General features: G+C 42.2%; 2 protein-coding genes across 2 annotated transcripts; both read right to left on the bottom strand.

The window, feature by feature from the left end:
- Window positions 1-3,111: 3,111 nt before the first annotated feature.
- On the bottom strand, window positions 3,112-5,681 carry mipa (major intrinsic protein of lens fiber a). Its single transcript, XM_084679611.1, has 4 exons — window positions 5,322-5,681; window positions 4,738-4,902; window positions 4,546-4,626; window positions 3,112-3,297 (listed from the first exon to the last, which is right to left on the bottom strand). Exons 1-4 carry the CDS (start codon window positions 5,679-5,681, stop codon window positions 3,112-3,114), a joined length of 792 nt encoding a protein of 263 aa, XP_084535737.1.
- Window positions 5,682-9,062: 3,381 nt separating this feature from the next.
- Window positions 9,063-11,782, bottom strand: LOC146251672 (prostaglandin E synthase 3-like). The gene is made up of 8 exons (XM_084680750.1): window positions 11,637-11,782; window positions 10,624-10,737; window positions 10,441-10,510; window positions 10,239-10,337; window positions 10,046-10,135; window positions 9,894-9,947; window positions 9,710-9,737; window positions 9,063-9,507 (listed from the first exon to the last, which is right to left on the bottom strand). Coding segments are annotated over exons 1-8 (477 nt in total). The 5' UTR covers window positions 11,639-11,782; the 3' UTR covers window positions 9,063-9,487.
- Between the last annotated feature and the right edge of the window lie 8,241 nt (window positions 11,783-20,023).

The following is a 20,023-nucleotide window of genomic DNA, read 5'->3' as shown; positions in this document are numbered from 1 at the left end:
TCAGTGCATTCCTAAACAGGGACTTCTGGGGGATAATGGGAGTACCCTTACTACATACAGTATATAGTAGCATATCTTACTACATACAGTATATAGTTTATGTCTTACTATTTAAAACAACACAACGTTTTGTACCCTTTCTTGGTCTCACAGTTGAAGCCAGCAGTGCTGACATGGAACATATATTGTTACTTTTAAAACAAACAAGAGAGGAACCCCTGATCCCATGGATAAAGAACTTTGCTTCATTTCCAAACCCAGATAAAAGAAGCATTTGTTAACGAAATGCATCCATGAAGCCACATTTCAATCATGATCATCTCTGGAGTAAGTCATTATCAAAAATATAAATTCAAAAAATGTTTTTGATTTTTATTTATTTACACAAAATAGTTTTGCTGTGTCAATATTGACCTTAAATTGGATATTATAGCTAGTTAGATGCCACTGCAAATTGTTTAACCAATCAGCAATATTAGATTAGCTGATCAAGCTGTGTGACTGAATGGATTTATAGAGATATTTTGTGATAATAAACTAATTGAAAGCTATTTCAAAAAGCCTAATGGGATGCTACTGATAAGTATACTTCTCAGAAAGTAACCTATATCAAATCTGGGATTGAAAAGGTTGATCTAAAACTCAGGGAGTCAGGTGGCGGAGCGGTTAGGGAATCGGGCTAGTAATCTGAAGGTCACCAGTTTGCGTCCTTGGGCAAGGCACTTCACCCTACTTGCCTTGGGGGAATGTCCCTGTACTTACTCTCAGTCGCTTTGGATAAGAGTGTCTGCTAAATGTAAATGTCACCCCACTAAGACACATAACTATATCCATTGTTGTCCTAAATATCAGTCTAAAAGAACAAAACAGGCCAAGACAGACAGATTAATCAAAATTTAAAGAAACTTTCAACATAAAACAACAAACCTACAATATTTGTTTTTATGAAAGTATGTATAATGTTCTAGATCGGACCCAGGCATATTGGTATAGCACGTTTTGCTTATCTTTCATAATCCAATGGCCAAAGAGAAGACATTTTAAAGCTTGAATATTATATTGTGTATCAATTCAGTCTTAAACAGTCATGGTAAATTAAAAAAGAAAACTTTACACTGTACATCACAAAGCTTTTTTTTCAATGAGAATAAGAAACAAATTCACCTACTGCCGAGGGATCTAACTCTGAAATCAGATGAATTTAATATTAAAAGAGAATCAGATATATATGCGGTTCAGTATATGCTCTACCAACTGAACAAGATAAAATGCTTCAGTTGCTGGAGTTCTGTAGTCCTTCTTCCTCCCCTCCATCACTCACCTGTAGCCTGCAGCCTCGGCTGTTCTCTCTGCAGAGCAGGACAAAATGGCTGCCTTGGAAACAGAAGGAGGTAAAGGTGAACGCAGGTGAGATGGGGGGGCGGGTGGTAGAGGAGGAAGCCATCAGCCAACTTTGGAAACCTCACCTTTGAGTGTCCTTCCCTCGTCAGCAGATGCTATGAATTTACAGGTGCTCATTTACTGCCCTGTACAAAAATAATCTCAAAACGAGTTGCCTCAATGTAGTCTTCTCTCTTTTCTCTAAAGTCGGAGATGGGCCTGTACACTGGACAGTGAAATAGAGTACTCGTCCCTCTAGACAAAGTACCAGGTGTTTGCCAACACCAGCAAGAAGCCACTTCATCATCATGCACTCACTTTGTGGTTTTTCAACCAACATTTGTCAAGTTATATATAGAACACAGTCAATTACAAAACAACCCGTTCCACATAAGTCAGCTGCAGTTGTTTGCTCGTTATCACGGAACTATCAAAAATAAAAACCAATTCTGCTATCACACATCTGTACATTAAACCTAGCATTACTGTTGCTGAAAGGGTAAAGCTTTAATGACAGTAAGCACATCCTGTCCACAAATACTGCATAGGAACCACTTTCGTCTGAGGCATTTAACAGATAATATATAATTAAGTGATTTTAGTTGTAAATTGTACAATTTCAAGCATATGTGTTGAAATGGTAAGAAAAGACCAGATGGTTTTGTGTGTTGTGTGTTTATTTTCATACTGTATAAATGTAACTGTGTGCGTGCTCCCCTAAAAGAGACACAGACTCGGAAATAAAAACATAACAAGTTGTAAAAAGACTTAATCTTCAAGGCAAAACTCTAAGGGCTGATGGGAAAGGGGAGCACTCTAAAGTCTTGTGAAACAAAACCTCAACCGTAGCAAAACCAATGAGGGAAGAGGACATGTTTTTGTTCCTCTTAAAACACTTTGATTGGTTGCATGGTAAATAAAAATAACAAAGCATGATACGAACACAGGATTGTGGCGATGAAAAAGCCCAAAATAAAATTGGTCAGTAAAAACAGGCACACACGCACACACAACACACGAGTGACTGAAAAAAGGAATTGAAGTTCGAATAAATCTAGAAAATTCTAAAGGTATATTACAGACATGTCAGGTACCCGAAGTTTGTAAAACAAAACAAAAACAAAAGGGAGATGTCACACTGGATGAAAATGGAAAAAAGCATGCAGAAGTCCACTGCTCTACTGTAGCTTCACTCCTAGCAGACTACAAAATAGAAAGAGAGATAGATAGAGAGAAAGAGAGAGATGCCCCTGTCCTGAGCATTTATAGCCACCTGGTCAGCCAGGAGTGACCCACTCCGTACATCACAGGGCACATGGTGCTTAGTCTTCGGTGGCAAGTCCTCTTCTAGCTCTCTGTTTGTGTCCTGCAGTCCAAGGGGGAAGGTGGGCTCGGGGGGGGGGGGGGGGGGGGGGGGTGCAGGGGGAGAAGGTTGGCGGGGAAAAGTAGGGGGGTTGAAGATGGATTGGCCTTTGACTGCCCATTTGGGTTTTCAGCATGTCCTGTTCTGTATGCAGGGTGAGAGAGAGGGAGAGAGAGAGAGAGACAGAGACAGAGAGAGAGAGAGAGAGTAGGCGTGTTGTCATTAGGGGTTGTTGTCTACGTGTAACGTGTCAATTGAGTTTGGGGGCATTTGTGCAGAAACAAAAGGTACCATGTGTTATGCCCTATGTGTGTAGGGGGTAGGTGTTAAGGGAGGGGGGGTAAGGTAGCCGACCTTCTTCCCCAAGCTTATAGGGCCTGAGTCTTGAGCTCGATGGGCTCCCCTCGGGTGTCCTGCTGGCTTTCGGCCTCTTGGGGCCTGTTGCCCTTCAGTGTGGCCAGCCTCTCGGAGAGGCCACGCACGCGGGGGAACAGCATGAAATCATACAGCAGAGCGCCCAAGGCGCCGCCAATCATGGGACCAACCCAGTACACCTGTCACAGGAGAGGTAGAGACGGGAAGATGGGCACAGTCAGGGGACACACATGGAAAGGAGGTGAGGTTATATTCAGTACATTATCATTTGTCTCTTTTGTCACATGCAGACAAATAGGTTGTAATGGATTGATTGAAGAGACCTTTTAGGATGAAAATATGTTATGATCACCACAAATTGTATGGTAAATCAAGATTTTTAAAAAATTCTACTAAGACAGCAAAAAACATCCGATGGTGAAGAAGGAAACTAGCTAATTAGACACTAGGAAGTTAAACTATTAATTGAGTATTTGCTTGTTGTAATTATCCTGGACAAATATGAAACATCTAACACAAGCCAAATTGAACAGAATTCACAGTGTGTGGGGTTGGTTGTCTTCTGCAGGAATGTGCAAGGAATTTCAATTTGACTGAATTCTCAATGTTTTCAATGTACCACTGATACTCAAATTACCTTTTTCCTATGTTGTCCGACTAAATTAAAGTTTACTTTCAGAATTTTACATCTCTATGCAAAACCTTGCTTACCGAGTACATATTACAGGAATTAAATAACCACTTCTTGAGAAAGGTTGGTGAATTTTCCTGAAAATTGGTGGAAACTTTTTCACCCCTTTGCAACACGAAGGGCCTCATTTACTAAGAAGATTGCGCCCATTTCAGTCGTACAATAGCGGATAATGACATAAAACCGTATTTACAAATGCAGCGCACTTGAGTAAATTACTGCAGATTACTGTTGCTGGGAGGGTATAAGGGAAAGTGGGCGTGTGCCGCAAAGAGATGGGAGGAGAGGTGTATTTCTTCCTTGTAACATGTTAATGTAAGCTGTAACTTCCTGAACCAATTTTTCTATCTCCTGTTGGCTGAACCTTGCTTTTCTTTTCCTCGAATCACCCACGGTGGCAGTAACATGCAGGCGATTACTCCTGTCTTTTAACGGCGCGCTAATTAACACTAAAAGGCGGAGTAATCTGGTTTGATAAATACCACGCAAAATGCGGAAATACACCGTGCGCTATTTGCGGTTGGGCTAAAGCGCAGATTAAGATGCGGTCGCATGTTAGTAAATGAGGCCCTAAGACTCATGATTTAAAAGAAGTGTTTCAATGTCAGATTTCTAAAGACCATAAACCTGAACCTGCTCCAGATCGAGAACCTGCTCTGGTCAACACAGCAATGTGACACTCTGTGATAAATTGGCTCTCAATCATTTCAAAACACACTTAATATGAAGTTCTTACCCAGTGGTTGACAAAGTTTCTGACAAGCACAGCAGGGGCGAAGGACCTGGCAGGGTTCATCCCAGCTCCAGTGTAGTAAATCTACAGGGAGCACAAGAAGAGCTCAGTACTGCATTACCTGTCCTCTATCGGTCCTTAGCAACTTCTATTCCATGAATACCCACAAACTAGCATCCCCTGCCTGATTCTCACCCCCAGCAGTTGCCCCATGAGTACGGAGAAGCCGATGGCGAGGGCGGCTGAGCCCAGGCGGCCGTTACGCCTCTCGTCAGTCACAGCGAAGATGCAGACGACGAGCTGCAGCGTGAGGAACACCTCCATGGTGGTGGCCATGCCCACGCTGATGCCAGGCTGCAGCTGTGGGCCAGTGGATTGAGAAGAGGAGAGGATGGAATAGAAAGAACAGGGATAAGTAGGAGGGGGGGGAGGGGAGATATCCAGTTTGTGGTCACTTCAACAAGTTGTAGTGTTTTGAAATTAGTATTTGCCGCTTGCACATTGTCCCGGCATTGACATTCAAATAATGCCATTTCTATTCATCTGTTTGTCCTGCCTCAGACCTTCAGACTGATGCAATACAACATGTTTGTAATTCTTGCATCACTTTGAGTTATGAAATGTCACATTATTTCATCTATCAGTGCTAAACAACATAAACATTGTTTCGATTGGTCCTCCGAACACTTCCCTTATCTGTCAACCATTTCTGTTGCATCAGACTGGTTTGCACCACACAGACAAAATATTTATTCCTCTACAAGTCGTGATTGGCTTACCGTATTGAGTGCCAGGTTGCCCCTCATGTTATTGGGGGTGACCCCATAGAGTACAGCAGCCCCAGCCAACGCCCCCAGACACTGGGCCACGATGTAGAAGAAAGCGCGGAACAGGGACATCTGGGAGCCAATCAGGTAGGCAAAGGTCACCGCCGGGTTGATGTGTCCACCACTGATGTGGCCAATGGACTGGATGAGGGTGGCGGCCGCCAGCCCAAAGCAGAAGGCCACGTGGAGAACATTAAGGGGCCCGGTGGTCCAGCGGAGGGCCGCACCCAGGCCAAAGAACACAAAGAACATGGTTCCGTAGAACTCTGCGAACACCGCCCGCCAGAACGACATGGACCGAAACTCCCACATAGTGGCGAACAGTCAAGATGATACCCCAAAGAGATGGAGGGATGAAAATGCAGCACAAAAAAAACTTGGACCGAAACTAAAACTACAAAAGAACTGAGCAACTAAAAGGAGATGGATATCCTCCTTTAGATTCAGCTATCTGCTCACCCGATCAATAATGTCTGTTATTGAGACAACGGTGGGAAGAAACCAATTCAACTGTCAAACTAGAAAAAAGAAATCACTCGGAAATAGAAACAGTCTCTCTAAAACTAAATGTGTCTACACGCAAACAGTTCAGCATGTAGCTCTCTAGGAGTCAGCTTGACTTAATGTCAGTGACCGTCAGTGAGCAGTGTTTTCAGTCATAGAGAGCCCCTGTAGTTAACAGATGCACGATGGTCTCTGGGCGTCTATGTGCGTACCCCGTTGGTGGTTAGTAGAGGAACATATATAGCTAACTAAGGTTGAGCATGTCCTGCAGACATTCAGCCTCTTTGTCGGAGCAGGGGGAGCCCTCAGGCCTATTTATAATCCCCACCAGGGCCACCACTGGCCCACGAGGGAGGGGGCGGGGAGGGGCCAGGGCACAATACAACAAATCAAAACAGCAAAGGTTAACCCCTTCTCTCACCCTGAGCCCTCTGATGGCTGAAGCTGAACTGGTGTCATATCGTTACTTAGGCATTACCGAGAGTTGGCTAGTCAGGATGTAACTAGGCGGTAATGACTCCCCCCCCCAGCGGTAATGACCCCCCCCCCCCCAAAAGGACACATGTTTTCGCTTTCAATGAACCCCTCTCTGACTGTCAAATTGTATGGTTTTGGTCTTTTTTTCACAGATTCAGTATTTGATACATTATACACTAGGCTTTTATAGAATATCATGTGTATAAAGTAGTTGTTGACTGTTTTGTGGGCCACAAATGTAAGGCGGGAGTTGAGTGTTGCTCTAGTTTGAAAGTGGGGTAAAAAGGTGGCAGCCTCCCAGCCTGCTTTAAGTGCTGACACAAAGCAATGAGAGGGCTGTCCCAATCATGCCATTGACCATGAAAGGCCCACCCTTTCGGAAACAGCCTGGAACTCATAACGTCCAGGCACAGAGATTGACAGAGAAGTGCTACGTGGTAAAGTGTCATGAAATTCACTGTGGAATACAACCATTTCTAAATGTTGTCTAGCATATCTAGACTCATGTCTTTGATTCTCGTTGTTAAGATGTGCCCAGACACAGGTTTTCCTTTCCCTAAAGCAATGAGACTTGAGCCTTCCAACATAGGCTAGATCATAACCTTCTCACTCCCATCCCATTGGGGTCTTTTCAACAAGCTTGTGGTTCTATTTAATTTCACACAACAGCTCACATACACACTTTCGCTCTCATAAAAATCGAACGTGTCATGGCTGACCATCACAATTCATGTCCTGGCTTTCTCCATCATGCACTTGTGTTCTGGATGTCAAGCTGGCTAGGTGAAGAACTGATTAGGCAGAGTTTTACATTGTATGTTCTGGCTGAGCAGGGAGGCTCAGGCCTGATAAAGCGCTGGAAAATCCATGTTTGGAGAGGAGTAGGGGGCAGCAGGGTTGGTATTGAGCTTCTGCACTGGAGCATCGCGCTGACCAGGGCAGCCAGAGAGCGGGACCGTTGCCACGGTGAAAGGATACTGCTGCGCTCACGCTTTTGGTCCTTTTCATACGCTGAAAACAAAACCCCGGCAGTTACTGTTTCTGCTGCTTTCCATGATCTGTTTGTATTGCGCGCTCGCTCTCCAACCTATAAGAGTTGTCCCCCTAACTCTGGTGCAGGTCTATTCCTCTGGTAACACCAGGCCAATTTTAAAATATGCTGTGCTCATTCTAATACCTTTACTAATAACTGACAGTCTGACAACATGTTGAGGAATCATGCACTGCACTTGAACTATGAGAGGCATCTGTTACTTTCAGGCCATTATGTAGTCTGGGTGTATTGTATAGTTTTTTTTTTTTACAATACACACAGACACCCCGCAATATTAGGCAACAATACTGACATCATAAATGGGTAGGCTATATTTTATATCACCATATTTGACTATATTGTTGTAAAAGTGAGCCAGTCTTGCAAGAGTGAATCAGTTTTGGTCTGGGTTCTATACTCCTATTGTGGTCTACCATATGCCACCATGCCAGCTACCATCATTGATAAGCTCCCCTTTTGTGGGTATAAGCCCATTTTCCAGGGTACGGGTGTTAAAAGCTGCTGCATGGGGGAATTCTGTGTCACCTCCACTCCAGACTGCTGACACTCACACAACTGACCCCCGAGCCCCCAAAGCTCTCGCTTTGCCGTACCAACGCTGACCTGCGGCCCTCATACGCCACAACATGACTGACTTACCAACAGAAAAGACTGGAAAGCAGACCTGAGTTGTGATTTAAGAGAATGTATGACAACTCCTACAAGTACCCCTTGACACAACTTTGTATCCACATTCAGCCACTTTTGGTTTCTCTCAAAACAGCACTAGGTGGACCGATAGAAGTGACCAGTTAAAGTGTGTTCAGTAAGGAAAGTGGTGGGTCTTTATATGTTCTTTCATTCTGGTTCAATGGAGAATACCCATCATATCCCATTTGACGTCATTATGACAGTAGAGACTTGTTGGTGAAAAGAAGAGACAAGGTAACAAGTTAACAAGGTCACTTTATTGAGATGCACCATGTCTGAGTTTGTGGCCCTGCTCTGAAACACCAGCACCCTTCAGTGGTCACAATAGCTCATAGCTTTTCATCACGATTTCTCCATCAAGAGGAACCTTTGTTTTGGAAGCTACGGTACACAACTGACAGCCTATACTGACAATCAGTTGTTTAATATGATCAACATCATTGCCCCCAATAATCTTAGTTTCACGAACGCTGAATGGAAACCCAAATGAGCCTGAAAGTTTATTAGAAATATTATAGTTAGAAGTGTAACAATGGAATGTGTTTTATAAACTTGCATTTAAATTGTGTCATGTGCAAAAAGGTTTCTGCACTCCTTCTCCAAATACATATGGAAGAAAACCCTTTTGTTATGTGCAACATTTTGACACACGCCAAATAATATGTAATAACTGCTTCTTTCCCGTTAGCAGCATAGCTTTATGTTTGGAATTTGCCATAATTTTTTAATGTACTCAAATTCCTCGCAAAATGAGATTGCATGAGGATATGTCCCTTTACCAACTAATTTGACCCATGACACAAGGTTGGGGTTAACAGGTTTGTTCATTCATTTCAACTGTTGCAGTACTTAAAATCAACAGACTATAGGCCAACAGTCTGTTTTCAACATACACTGGGAAATGGTTGCTTCAAGCTAAAACTTGCTTTATCATTGAAACAAAATATACATAAATGGATAATCCCTCATTAAAAAAAGAAAACTTTATTGAAAATAGGTGGCTTTGAAACCTTCATCTTCATTAGAAATCACACTTTATGTAATTATGGACCTCACTTGGGATGAGCAAAGAAAAAGGAGAGCATGGTGTAAGACAATAGCACATCTTGTTATAGTCAGATGGACAATTAACTATACCCAACAACACATCATGGAAACGGAATTGTCCATGCAGAATAGAACAGCAGAGCACAGAGCTGCCGATGGCTGCAGAGGGCCCTTGGTGTCTGTGTCCGGCTGTTACTGTTCAGAGAGGTGGTCCTCTGAGGGGATGGAAAACTGCTTCAGGAGTCGGGATGTTTCCTCTACCACGTAGTGACAATCTTGTCTCTAGTCTTTTTAACCAACCGTTGGGACTTGCCTTGTTGCTGTTGTTAACACTTCCTTTGCTCCGCTACTCAAGGTCTGGCATTTCTGAAAATAAATACATTTTAAAAGTTAAATAAAGGATTATATGATTAAATGAAAAAAATAGTTTGAACTTCTAATTAAATTAAAACTCTGATAGCATAATTCAGAGTTTTAACTTAAAACTTGTTTCAGGACAAAATTATAACACCAAATAGTTCAACCACCAAAACTCAAAGTGCAGTGGTACAAGGGTAGAAAGGCTTACTTTCATCATCACTGTCTGCGGGCTCATGCTGTGAATGATGAGTATAAAACAGGGGAAATGGTGTAAATGGGGGGAAAAGTATTTGACACGTGTTAATTTTACAGTGAGTAGTTAAACTAATTGTTTAATAGCTCTGAATAAGAGCGTCTGCTAAATGACTAAATGTAATAGGAACAAGTTTCACCTCATCTACACCATCCAATTCTGGTAGATCATCTCCTCCCATATTGTTCATCATCTGCAAATAAAATTAATGAATTTTTGTTTAAGATCCACAAGCACAATTTTGACTTTAGGCAAAAAGCCTCATATTCATCCAAATGGTAATATACTTACATCTGAGAACTTATCAAAACTGGACAAGTCCTCGTCAGAATCATCTGCCCAATCCTTCCAGTTATTAAAGTCCACACCGAGCCAGTTAAACTGGAAAACAAAACGAAAATGATCAAACACAACACTTTGACATAACAGATGCATCCTGAAATACCGAAGAAGAAATAAAAGATGACATTGAAACAGTTTTCACCTTTGCCTTGTCTTTAGTTAGCCGTGGCCATGACTTCCCTGCCTCTGTTTTTCGTAAACAACACAACACAGACCTGTCTGTGCGTTTGTGCTTGGATTCCTAAGTGCAAAAAATAATAATGTTAGCATGCACATGACATATGCATGTGTAGGATTCTGAACGAGTAAAACAGTCTCAAAAAACTGTGGAAAAATGTCCTTACATTAGGATCAATGGTGTCAAAAAGGTCCAATTCGTTCAAGTGTTTGGCATTGTCTGTTCCACCGACACAGCTGTAAAAACCAACAGAAAACATCTCTTGTAATCAAATGACCATGTGACTACATGCATGTAATTTGGGTAAAATAGCTATGAAAAACTGCAGCACAATGTTGTGACATCTTACCGAAAATCTATTTTAGATTTGTCAAATTTTATTCTGACATCTTTGCTGTCCTCCACGCAAAACTCTATGAAGACAGAGTCCCGTCTGTCGTACCACTTCGCACTTGCAGGCTGCCTATTGGATAGAAGACACAGAAGAGGATTAGAGTGGGATTACAATGTGACAATAAATGGAATACATCATAAACCTGTTGGATTGTAGCTTCAATCCAAACCCAATTACATCTGCTCACAGTGTTTAGGACAGTTATTGAGCAAATATGACGGACCTCTGCTGTATTTTGCCAGGTTAACTTTGCTATGCGAGGATGGACTGGCTCCGCCCAAGGCAGCCTAATTAGTTTCAAGGTCAAACTTGATCAGGTAGCTGTTGTGGTTACCTAGGGGGAAAGGTAGCTAGCTTTACATACGGTAATGTTTGTAGTTACCGAAGGATTGCGGTACCAGGGAAAGTAAGAACTAAAGATTTGTGGCTTGCCTCATCTCAGTCACTTAACGTGTCACTGGTCACAGCAATCACCTACTGGAGTTGGTTTGTCATGTTAGAAATTACAAATATCAATGTATGAATACTGGATGTCAGTTGGTGAACTCAGAAGCTGGTTAGCCAGCTAGTTGGTAGCTAACGCAGCTAAGCACGACACCACCATCATGACACACCATCCGTTTCCATATTCAGCTAGCTAGCCCAGTTACCTACTGAAAGCTAGCATGCAATGCAAGGCCCCACTTGCTGCGCAAGCAAACCAGTAGGGATTTCATAAATACAATTGTTGCACTTGCATAGATATATTTGACCCACAAATTAATAATTACGAGTGGAATACTGACTAGTTACTGTCACTAGCTTTGCTAGCAAGTTACCTAGATCAGCACTGTCAAATCATTTGCTGGTGCGCCTCTTCGAATAAACTACAGTAACGCGTTAGCTACGCTAGCTAGCCTAGCTTGGTCGCAAACGTCTTGCATTCCCACTTTCTATTTCAGAAAGCTCACTGCTTGCCTCACACTTACATCTTGTCCCACTACTTCTCTTCTTCCCTTTTTGTGCAGCAATGTTGTAACTCCGTGTCTGCCAATTTGGTTATTGTCGGTATCTGCGATATGAGTAAGAGAGCAGCCAAATCCGAAACCGAATCTGTCCGTGTCAATGACTCCCTGCTCGCGTCTCGTGCTGTGACGCACTACTGATCCGCCCACCACTAGAAAGCTCAAGATGTTTCTAGACTTTCTTGACGCGTCGCTTTAGCAAATTATTTCGGTTATTTAAAAACTATTAGAAACGGGCACTTAATTTTGTTCCTAATAACTATTCCACTAGTTTTAAATATTTTGGTTAAAGGTTACAAACAAAAACAAATATAGCTGCAAGCATCAATGGCAGATTCCTCCTCAAAATGGACAAATATTTTACAATGTACATGTTGGACTTAGATTTATACCTGCCGACTTACGAACCGAAAAAAATAATATTTCAACCTGCACAATTTTAATCTCTGCATGTATTCGGTTTTGAACTACTGGACCCAGGATTGCATATAGCCTACTAGCAAATTTACTATGTTGGAGGTGTTTTTGCGTGAGTTCACTAAGTGACAAACGTGAATGGGACTTTATTATACAGTGACTTGTGATGCAATAAATCTAATACGTTGACTTGATGTAGTATGATACACAATGGTTCTGGCTCTTTTGGTGTATTATGTAATCCCCTAAGCGTGAAACATTATTATTACAGCTACACTACAGCCATTTAGTATAACTGTACTGTGGTGTAGGCCTACCTGACTTGCTTGCAGCAAAGTCTCGATAAACAGATTAGATGATCAGAATGTCCTGAGTCCTGACGGACTCAAATAAACACTACAGCTAAATCATTGTTTTGTTTGACAAATACAACAATCCTATAACTGGTAATCTAGATACCTACTGAAGTTCTAGTTCTACAGACAGTGAGTTTCAACCGGTGTTGTGTGTCCAGATGTAGTATCAAATGAATGGCCGGTGTCCAGAACTTCTGGACCAGAAGGCTGTTATTTTGTCCAGATATAATATCAAATGAATGGGCAGTGGCCAGAAGGCAGACATTTTGTCCAGTTCTTATATCAAATAAATGGGAAGTGTCCAGAATGCTGACATTTTGTCCAACTACAGTATCAAATGAATGGCCAGTGTCTAGAAAGTTAACATTTTGTCCAGATATAGTTTCAAATTAATGTTTCAAATGTGAACATAAAAAAATTGCCGGGTGTATAAGGTACACAGAGAGACTGAGCCTGAGCTATCCAGGCTGACTATCATCAGGGATCTTTGTTACAATTTTAACACAAGCTTCCTCTTCCTGGTTGAGTATAGAGCTGAGTGTGTGTATGTGTGTCTGTGTATGTTGAGTTGTGAAGTGTGTGATTATATGTGTGTGGTTGTATGAGTGTGTGTGTGTGTGGTGAGTGTATGTGTGGTTGTGTGTGTGGTGATGAGGATGGTCCATAGGTGTATTGTAGGAATCAATATTCTGTTGCTTCCTATGTCCTCTATGCCTACTCCCCACTCTTCCACCTCCAACCTCCCCTCCCTCAAGGCTCCACTGTGCCCCCTCCCCTCTCTCAGGGCTTCCCTATGTTTCCCCCTCCCCTCTCTCAGGGCCCACCTGTGTTCCACCCACCCCCCTCCCTCAGGGTCATTGCAACAGATCAAAGTCACCACTAGATGGAGGCAGAGACCCAAGTTTGCTATGATTAAGCTGCACATCTCAGCCACTAGATGCTACAATCTGACAACGAATGTAGACAGTAAACGTGTGCTCATGTGTTCTATGTGTAGTACATGGTAAGCAGTGACATGGTAAGCAGTGTCAAAACACACTACATGGTATTTACTAGATAGACAACATACGAGGGATGTTGACGGTAACAACATTGCACTACGGTTTCTTGTCCATCACAACTATGGAATGTGTATAAGATCACAAATACTATTACAGCTGTATTAATTTTAACCTTTATTTAACCAGGAGAGACCCATTGAGATTAAGAATCTCTTTTTCAAGGGAGACCTTGCCAAGACAGGCAGCAGTATACATACAAACATAGTTACAGACAGAAACACAAAAGGAGACAACATTTAGGAGTTAGTGTCGTGGCCAGATACATTGAAAACACATAAAAAAACATTGACTTAAGGAATCTGTCTCTAGTTCTTTCATTTTTAATGTAAAAGCATTTAGCGAGATTAAATCCTTTAATTTCAAGACATTTTGCAACGTATTCCATGCCAAGGGTGCAGAGTACATAAGAGCCCTCATTCCAATTTCCGTATTGGCTGCATTGGTATATCTGAGATCACTGGTACTCCAACTTGTTACAGAATGCCCTTTCTGTCTGTTTGACTCAGGTACTTGTCTGTACATGAGACATCAGGACAGATGGTTGCTTTATTGCCTTGGTTTTCAAAGTAACAGTAAAAGTCAATGGCCCATGTTGTCATGTGCATGCAGCCCTCAAATGTGAGGAAATCATACAATCAATTACCCTATGGATTGCCCCTGAGTTGATGAAAGACAGACTATCTTGACAAAATGCACGTCTACAAAATATGTAAACTTTCTTTTCTTGAAAAAATCTTGCAATTCCTGGGCCTTATTCAAAAAATGATGTCAGAATGGGATCCTGCACATGAACAAATAGAATGAGTCAGTCAACATCCCAATGTAATGGATCTGGATAGGCTAAATGTGTTATAGTTCAGCCAATGGATTTGAATCAAACCTTATAGGTGGTAGGTGCTCGGTTGGTAGATTTCATACCTGCCTAACAGGTGCAGATGTTTTTTTGTGTCTTTCCACTGTTGTTTGGCAGTCTTATATGTGTTACTTTAGTTACACTGGTAGGGTTCGACAAACAAATATAGAATCCTATGTATACTTATTACATCATTTTCATGCCTTGTCCAACAGAAGTGGTCATTTACCAAACTAAGAAATGATAAATGCATTGTTCTCACTCATAGCAGGCCCATAGCCTTAGTTATTACACAGCCTATCTAATTTAAAAACCAAGATGGAAGATTCCATTCAAACCATTCAAGTCTCTTGAACATGAGCTGAATAGGGAATCGCAAAAACAACAATCACATTTCTTGTATTTGATTATTTTCATGCTGGAACTTTCATGCTGTTCACGCTTTCTAAAAGGGAAACACATATTTATTGTGCTTTCATTAAATACAGTTTCTGAAGGTGCAAAAACTGCATGTGTTGAGAGGATGGTTTGGAGCATCTCCTAATGGAGTATCAAGAGACAGTGGCTCGCACTTCAGGGGATATGCTCTCCTATGCAAGAATCTCTCCCCTCTTGTCTTTCTCTCTCTCTCTCTCTCTCTCTCTCTCTCTCTCTCTCTCTCTCTCTCTCTCTCTCTCTCTCTCTCTCCCCTCTTGTCTCTCTCTCTCTCCCCTCTCCCCTCTCCCCTCTTGTCTCTCCCCTCTCCCCTCTCCCTCTCCCCTCTCCCCTCTCCCCTCTCCCCTCTCTCTCTCTCTCTCTCTCTCTCTCTCTCTCTCTCTCTCTCTCTTAGGCTCATAGATGACAGGGCAGGGCAATTTGAGTTGAGAGTGGGTTGAGGAACACTGAAGCAAATGGACCCTGCTGGCACTCTGGACCATGCATGCCTGTCGTAGACAGACAGGCACAACAGACACTCTGAGAATGAACTTGGTCATAGCTGGACTGAAATTGAGAACATCCATTATTACAGTACATTGAAAGCATGGTATCTCCCACTGGCATTGTTGCAGTACAGCAAAATGAAAATTAGACGTCAATGATGATGAGAAGTACCTATTGAAGAAGATGCAGGCTTATACACCCATAAAGGCATGTTCTTTTGCTGGACAATGTTGAGAAAAACATTAAAATCCAAATTGTAAGTATATTCTTAAGTGTTAAAAAGCATGAACTGAATTGGATTTCTGATCAATTGAACTCACTACATGTCTCGTGTGACTCAAGCTGCAATCAAGAAATGATTTAGAAGAACAAAATATTCTCTTTTGTCTGTCATTATTTCATGTGGGTCATGGTAAGGTTGCCTTCTCTGAGAAACCTGGTTTGTATCATTTTAACTGAAGGATGAAGCCAGCATCACTCTTTTTTATTGGATCTTTATTCCTTTAGTTATTTTCTGTTAACATGGATCTGTTCATTTATGTTCTCTCTTGCCTCGAATATCCCAACTTCACTCTTCAGTTGCTGACCACAATCGTTGCTGGCGCAACTAAGGCAAGGACACGGTGTGGTCAATAGGATTCCAGACGGTCTTTGTGTAGATTAATCTCATTAACAGGGTCCTTAACAAACACCTTCCCCAAACCCATGTGCAATATATCCTAATGGAGTTTCATCCCAGTTACTTGTTAGAGATGTAGGAGTTCAGTTCATGGATGAACAGCCTAGACAGAAAACCTGAGTTCGTCTGCAGAGTAGAGAACACCATAACATTTATCTCTTTTGTCAATTAGCTTTATTGTGGGGAAATACGATTTTGCCTATAGCTCAGAAAGACAGAAAATGAGTCAGCAGCTTATCCAGATAAACAATAGATGACAAAGAAGTGATTGCTAATTAAAACCACCCAAAAGCGCAGACTTCAAAGATAGTCAAACACAATCCAGATAATTGGAGAGAACGCAATTTGAGCAAATTATTGCAAGAAGAGGTTTCATTGGACATGTTCCCATTGGAGATCTGTTCAATGAATAAATGCCACAGACTCAAACTTGTGCATTCAATTTGAAGTACCTATTGTGTAGGCCACAGTCTATCCTTGTCTTGCTGGGTGAAAACACTACAACTGCTGATTTAGCCTCTTGTGGTGCTGGAAGCTGATGTGTGTTGCTTTCCCCACACCCCAAATGTTGTTTTATGCATCACGACACTGAAATAAACAATTCATACCTAGACAGGCGGTCGGTGTAAGGCTAGCACATTGTTATCGCTAATTTCCTGTCCCTAAGTCTTCCCTGGCCAGACAATGAGTCGTGTCAGGTTCAGGTGCAGCATCGCGGGGCAGATGCTTGGTCTAATCTCCACAGCCACTTGTAGGCAGCTGTGAAGAGACAGAAGGAAAAAGGGAAGTCACTGAACTAATTTCCCTAGCTAGGAACTGAAGAAGAGCACAGGTAACAACTGTTTGTCTTGGTAATTGACAAGTGTTGTACTGTCCATTGGGACAGTAAAGCTAATTTCTCCTAGGAATTCTTTTTAGCAAATGAAAGGCAGATATACGCTTTGAGCATCTTGGAGGCTAACAAATTAGATGTAATCTACATTTTTTTATGTCTTTTTTATATTTATCTACTGAGCAGTAACAGTTCTAGACCATTTCAACTGGAGGGGCCAAGCTGGTGCATGTTGTACTTTTAGAGGGGCCAGTTACATTAAACATTATTGTTGTCATTTAGTTTTCTTTACTGTATTACAGGCATCAACAGGCAAAATAAAATTATTTTATTAATTATTAATATTTTATTATTAATAATTAATAAAACAAAAGGCAAAATTAATAATTATTCAGACTCTACATTTAGGGGGGCCACAAGGTGGTCCAAACTGGTTTTCACAGGGGCACTGCCCCCCTCTCCCACCCTCCCATCACTAGAACTGCCCCTGCCTCTGACTTGGACATTCATGGAGCTTTGTAATGTACTATACCTTGTAGTGTGCAATGGCCTGTAGTCTAACTGGAGGGCGTAATATCCCACTCTCCACTGGGAAATCCAGACAGTTGCAGTGCAATAACGACACTCAAAATGTCAGACACTCAGAAAATTCCTTTATGTAATCAGGGACGTTTGCAATATTTGAATGCGTTCACATACTGTATGTCACTCCGAGTAGACCCCGAAAGCGTCACCTCCATGGTATATGATCTATGGCTAATATCTTTATAACGTCTTTACCAACTCCCGTGTCGCACTGTCAGCTACATGACAAGACTACATGTTGGCATGGCAGCAGAGATAAAGCGCCTGGCGGTTGGACAGTGGGTAGTAGAAGGGCACATAAGACTTCTAGTGCTGTGGGTGGCTGAGGCAATGTCTGTCAATATAGGTCGCGGTAGGAGGGAATTCAATTAAATGCATAACGGGCAATGAATGTAGGTAATTCAAAGATGTTATGAGCAATGACATGAACAGTTGCGTGTGGTTTGCTGAGATTTCCATTTGCTCTCGGCCAGATCTAGCTCCTAGATAAAGTAGACTAGTTAACTGAAGGTTGAAAGTAGGGTTTTGTAATAAAAATGATTTGTATGGCTTCATGAATCAGCTGTTTGGACAGTGATGCTCCATGGATAATAATGACCCTGAAGAGTAGCTAGATACAGAGCACATCCTGCCCCTGATAGAAACATATCACAACAATACCTCTCATAACTGTAACTCTACATTCATTCCTATACTAGTGAAAATGTCACTCATCCATAGTTGTTTAAGCTGATTGCATACAATTCTCTGAAAAGATGTGAAAGTCTGGCAAGGGTTCATTGACAATACAGGGAGTGACACGTTGTCCTATGCATGCATTCATGGCTATATTTGAATCTCCTATCAATACGCATGCAACAAGCCCCTTGGCGTTTCAGGAAGTGTACAAGGATGAGTAAGAAAGAGGATGAACTGGTGGAGGGAGAGAGAGGGAGAGGGAGGGAGGGAGAGACAGAGAGAGGGAGGGAAAGACAGAGAGAGGGAGGGAGAGACAGAGAGAGACAGAGAGAGGATGAGCCTAAACAGAGGCTGCTAGTCGGATGTGAAGCATCATACACAAGATGGCTGCCACTTTAGATTAAATGATGTGACTTCAGGATGAGACAAATGATGCTGTCATTCATCAGACTCTGTATTGTGACAACCACTCACTAATTATCCTCCCCTTCTCAACTCTTGCACGCACGCACTATTTTTCCTGTATGAAAGTTGCCCGAGGATTTCCCTTTGACGAATAATTAGACTGAACAGACGTCAACTTGGAAAACTTGGAGACGTCATAAAGCCAAACTGATCAGCGTACTTGGGAAACTAAACCACGTTTGTGCTGAGAGCAGCTCATAGAATGGCCGCTGACATTTCACATTCGGATGGACAAATGTCATTCATGATAGCCAACCTCATCCAAGGTCATTTGGTGGTCATTAGTCTTATCAGTCTACCATTCCCACATCACACTTATCTCTCCCACATCATACTTAGCCCTCTGTCATCCTCCAGCCCAGACACGCAGTCTGCGCTTCAGGAAGTGGAAATGCCATGCATCCAGTCCAGTCTGCATGAGACCGCTGACAGGCTTGCGGTGAGATTCGACTGAAAGAAGGCCTGCAATTTGAGGGTGCGCCAGTCATTTACGACGCAGCGCCACATGAAGGACTCGGTGCCATCTGTGTTTACCAGGACCGTGTGTGATACGAAGGTAATCAGATCAGCCGAGCACAGCCCGCTTGTTATGGATGGCAGTTGTCACTTATTGAGGAGAGGCTATGAGTTGAGCCCAGGGTCATCCATCTTGTGCTGCGACGTGACGTGTGGGCGTCTTATCTGTCCCCACTCTGTCTGCAGAGGCAGGGGAGATGCAGGGGACAGCACCCAATCAGCAGGATGTTGTCATCTCCTGGATAATGGCCCTCAGTAAAGCCAAGGCACTGTACAGAGAAGACGTGGTCCTGATGCCCACACAAACAAGTGTATCTGGATGCTCAAATATAGGTAACTCCTTAACTATGCGCTTCAATGTGATTATTACTGCTGCCTTGTCAGAATGTAGATCCGATCACAATTCCTCGAGTTGACCAGCACATGTGTAAGTACATTGGACAGTTGAGCATATTTAGTTGGAAAGAATTACACCATTCGAGATTGACAGCATCACGGCGGCAATAGTTTTGTAAACTTCCACTGACCACTCATCTCACTATCGATATAAATGATACAGGGGTGGTGGAGAATATCTTGTCTCAATTAGACATTTGACTCATGCTACATTTTCTGACACTCAGAACATAAAATAAGCTATGCTTACGAATGCAATGATAGTGTGTTGAAATGAAATAGAGCTTAGACCAATTGTTACGCTCTCTGAAAATGATCTGCTAATGTTGCTATTTGGATGTGTTCTGAAACAACTCTGAGGATCTTGGAGGATGAACGGCAGACGTGTTAAGGGTCCCTGCATTTTTCTTAGTCATCACACCCATCACACAAACCATAAATTGACTCGCTAACAGCATTTTCTCCTTTTCGACCCCCTAGTTTGTTGGCTGTTCCCACCAAAAACATACAAACTTATCTCTGTTGGCTTTCCTATTCAGCAACAGGAAATTACAACAAGCATGTGAGCACTGACACAAGCCCACCAGTCCGT

This window comes from Hypomesus nipponensis, chromosome 18, assembly GCF_054491055.1.
Source record: "Hypomesus nipponensis isolate SF chromosome 18, ASM5449105v1, whole genome shotgun sequence".
In the NCBI taxonomy this organism is placed as follows: domain Eukaryota; kingdom Metazoa; phylum Chordata; class Actinopteri; order Osmeriformes; family Osmeridae; genus Hypomesus; species Hypomesus nipponensis.
The sequence above is the reverse complement of the archived record's forward strand: the minus strand, read 5'-3'. Positions and strand labels throughout refer to the sequence as shown.

Excerpts from the sequence above, each read along its gene's own strand:
- mipa (XM_084679611.1), bottom strand. The coding sequence starts at position 5,681 with ATGTGGGAGTTTCGGTCCATGTCGTTCTGGCGGGCGGTGTTCGCAGAG. Across the intron at positions 4,627-4,737 it reads TCATGGGGCAACTGCTGGGG|ATTTACTACACTGGAGCTGG; the intron begins GTGAGAATCAGG and ends TGCTCCCTGTAG. Across the intron at positions 3,298-4,545 it reads GAAACTTTGTCAACCACTGG|GTGTACTGGGTTGGTCCCAT; the intron begins GTAAGAACTTCA and ends CTCCTGTGACAG.
- LOC146251672 (XM_084680750.1), bottom strand. Across the intron at positions 9,738-9,893 it reads AATTGGATGGTGTAGATGAG|CATGAGCCCGCAGACAGTGA; the intron begins GTGAAACTTGTT and ends CATCATTCACAG. Across the intron at positions 9,508-9,709 it reads CGCAGACAGTGATGATGAAA|AAATGCCAGACCTTGAGTAG; the intron begins GTAAGCCTTTCT and ends ATTTATTTTCAG.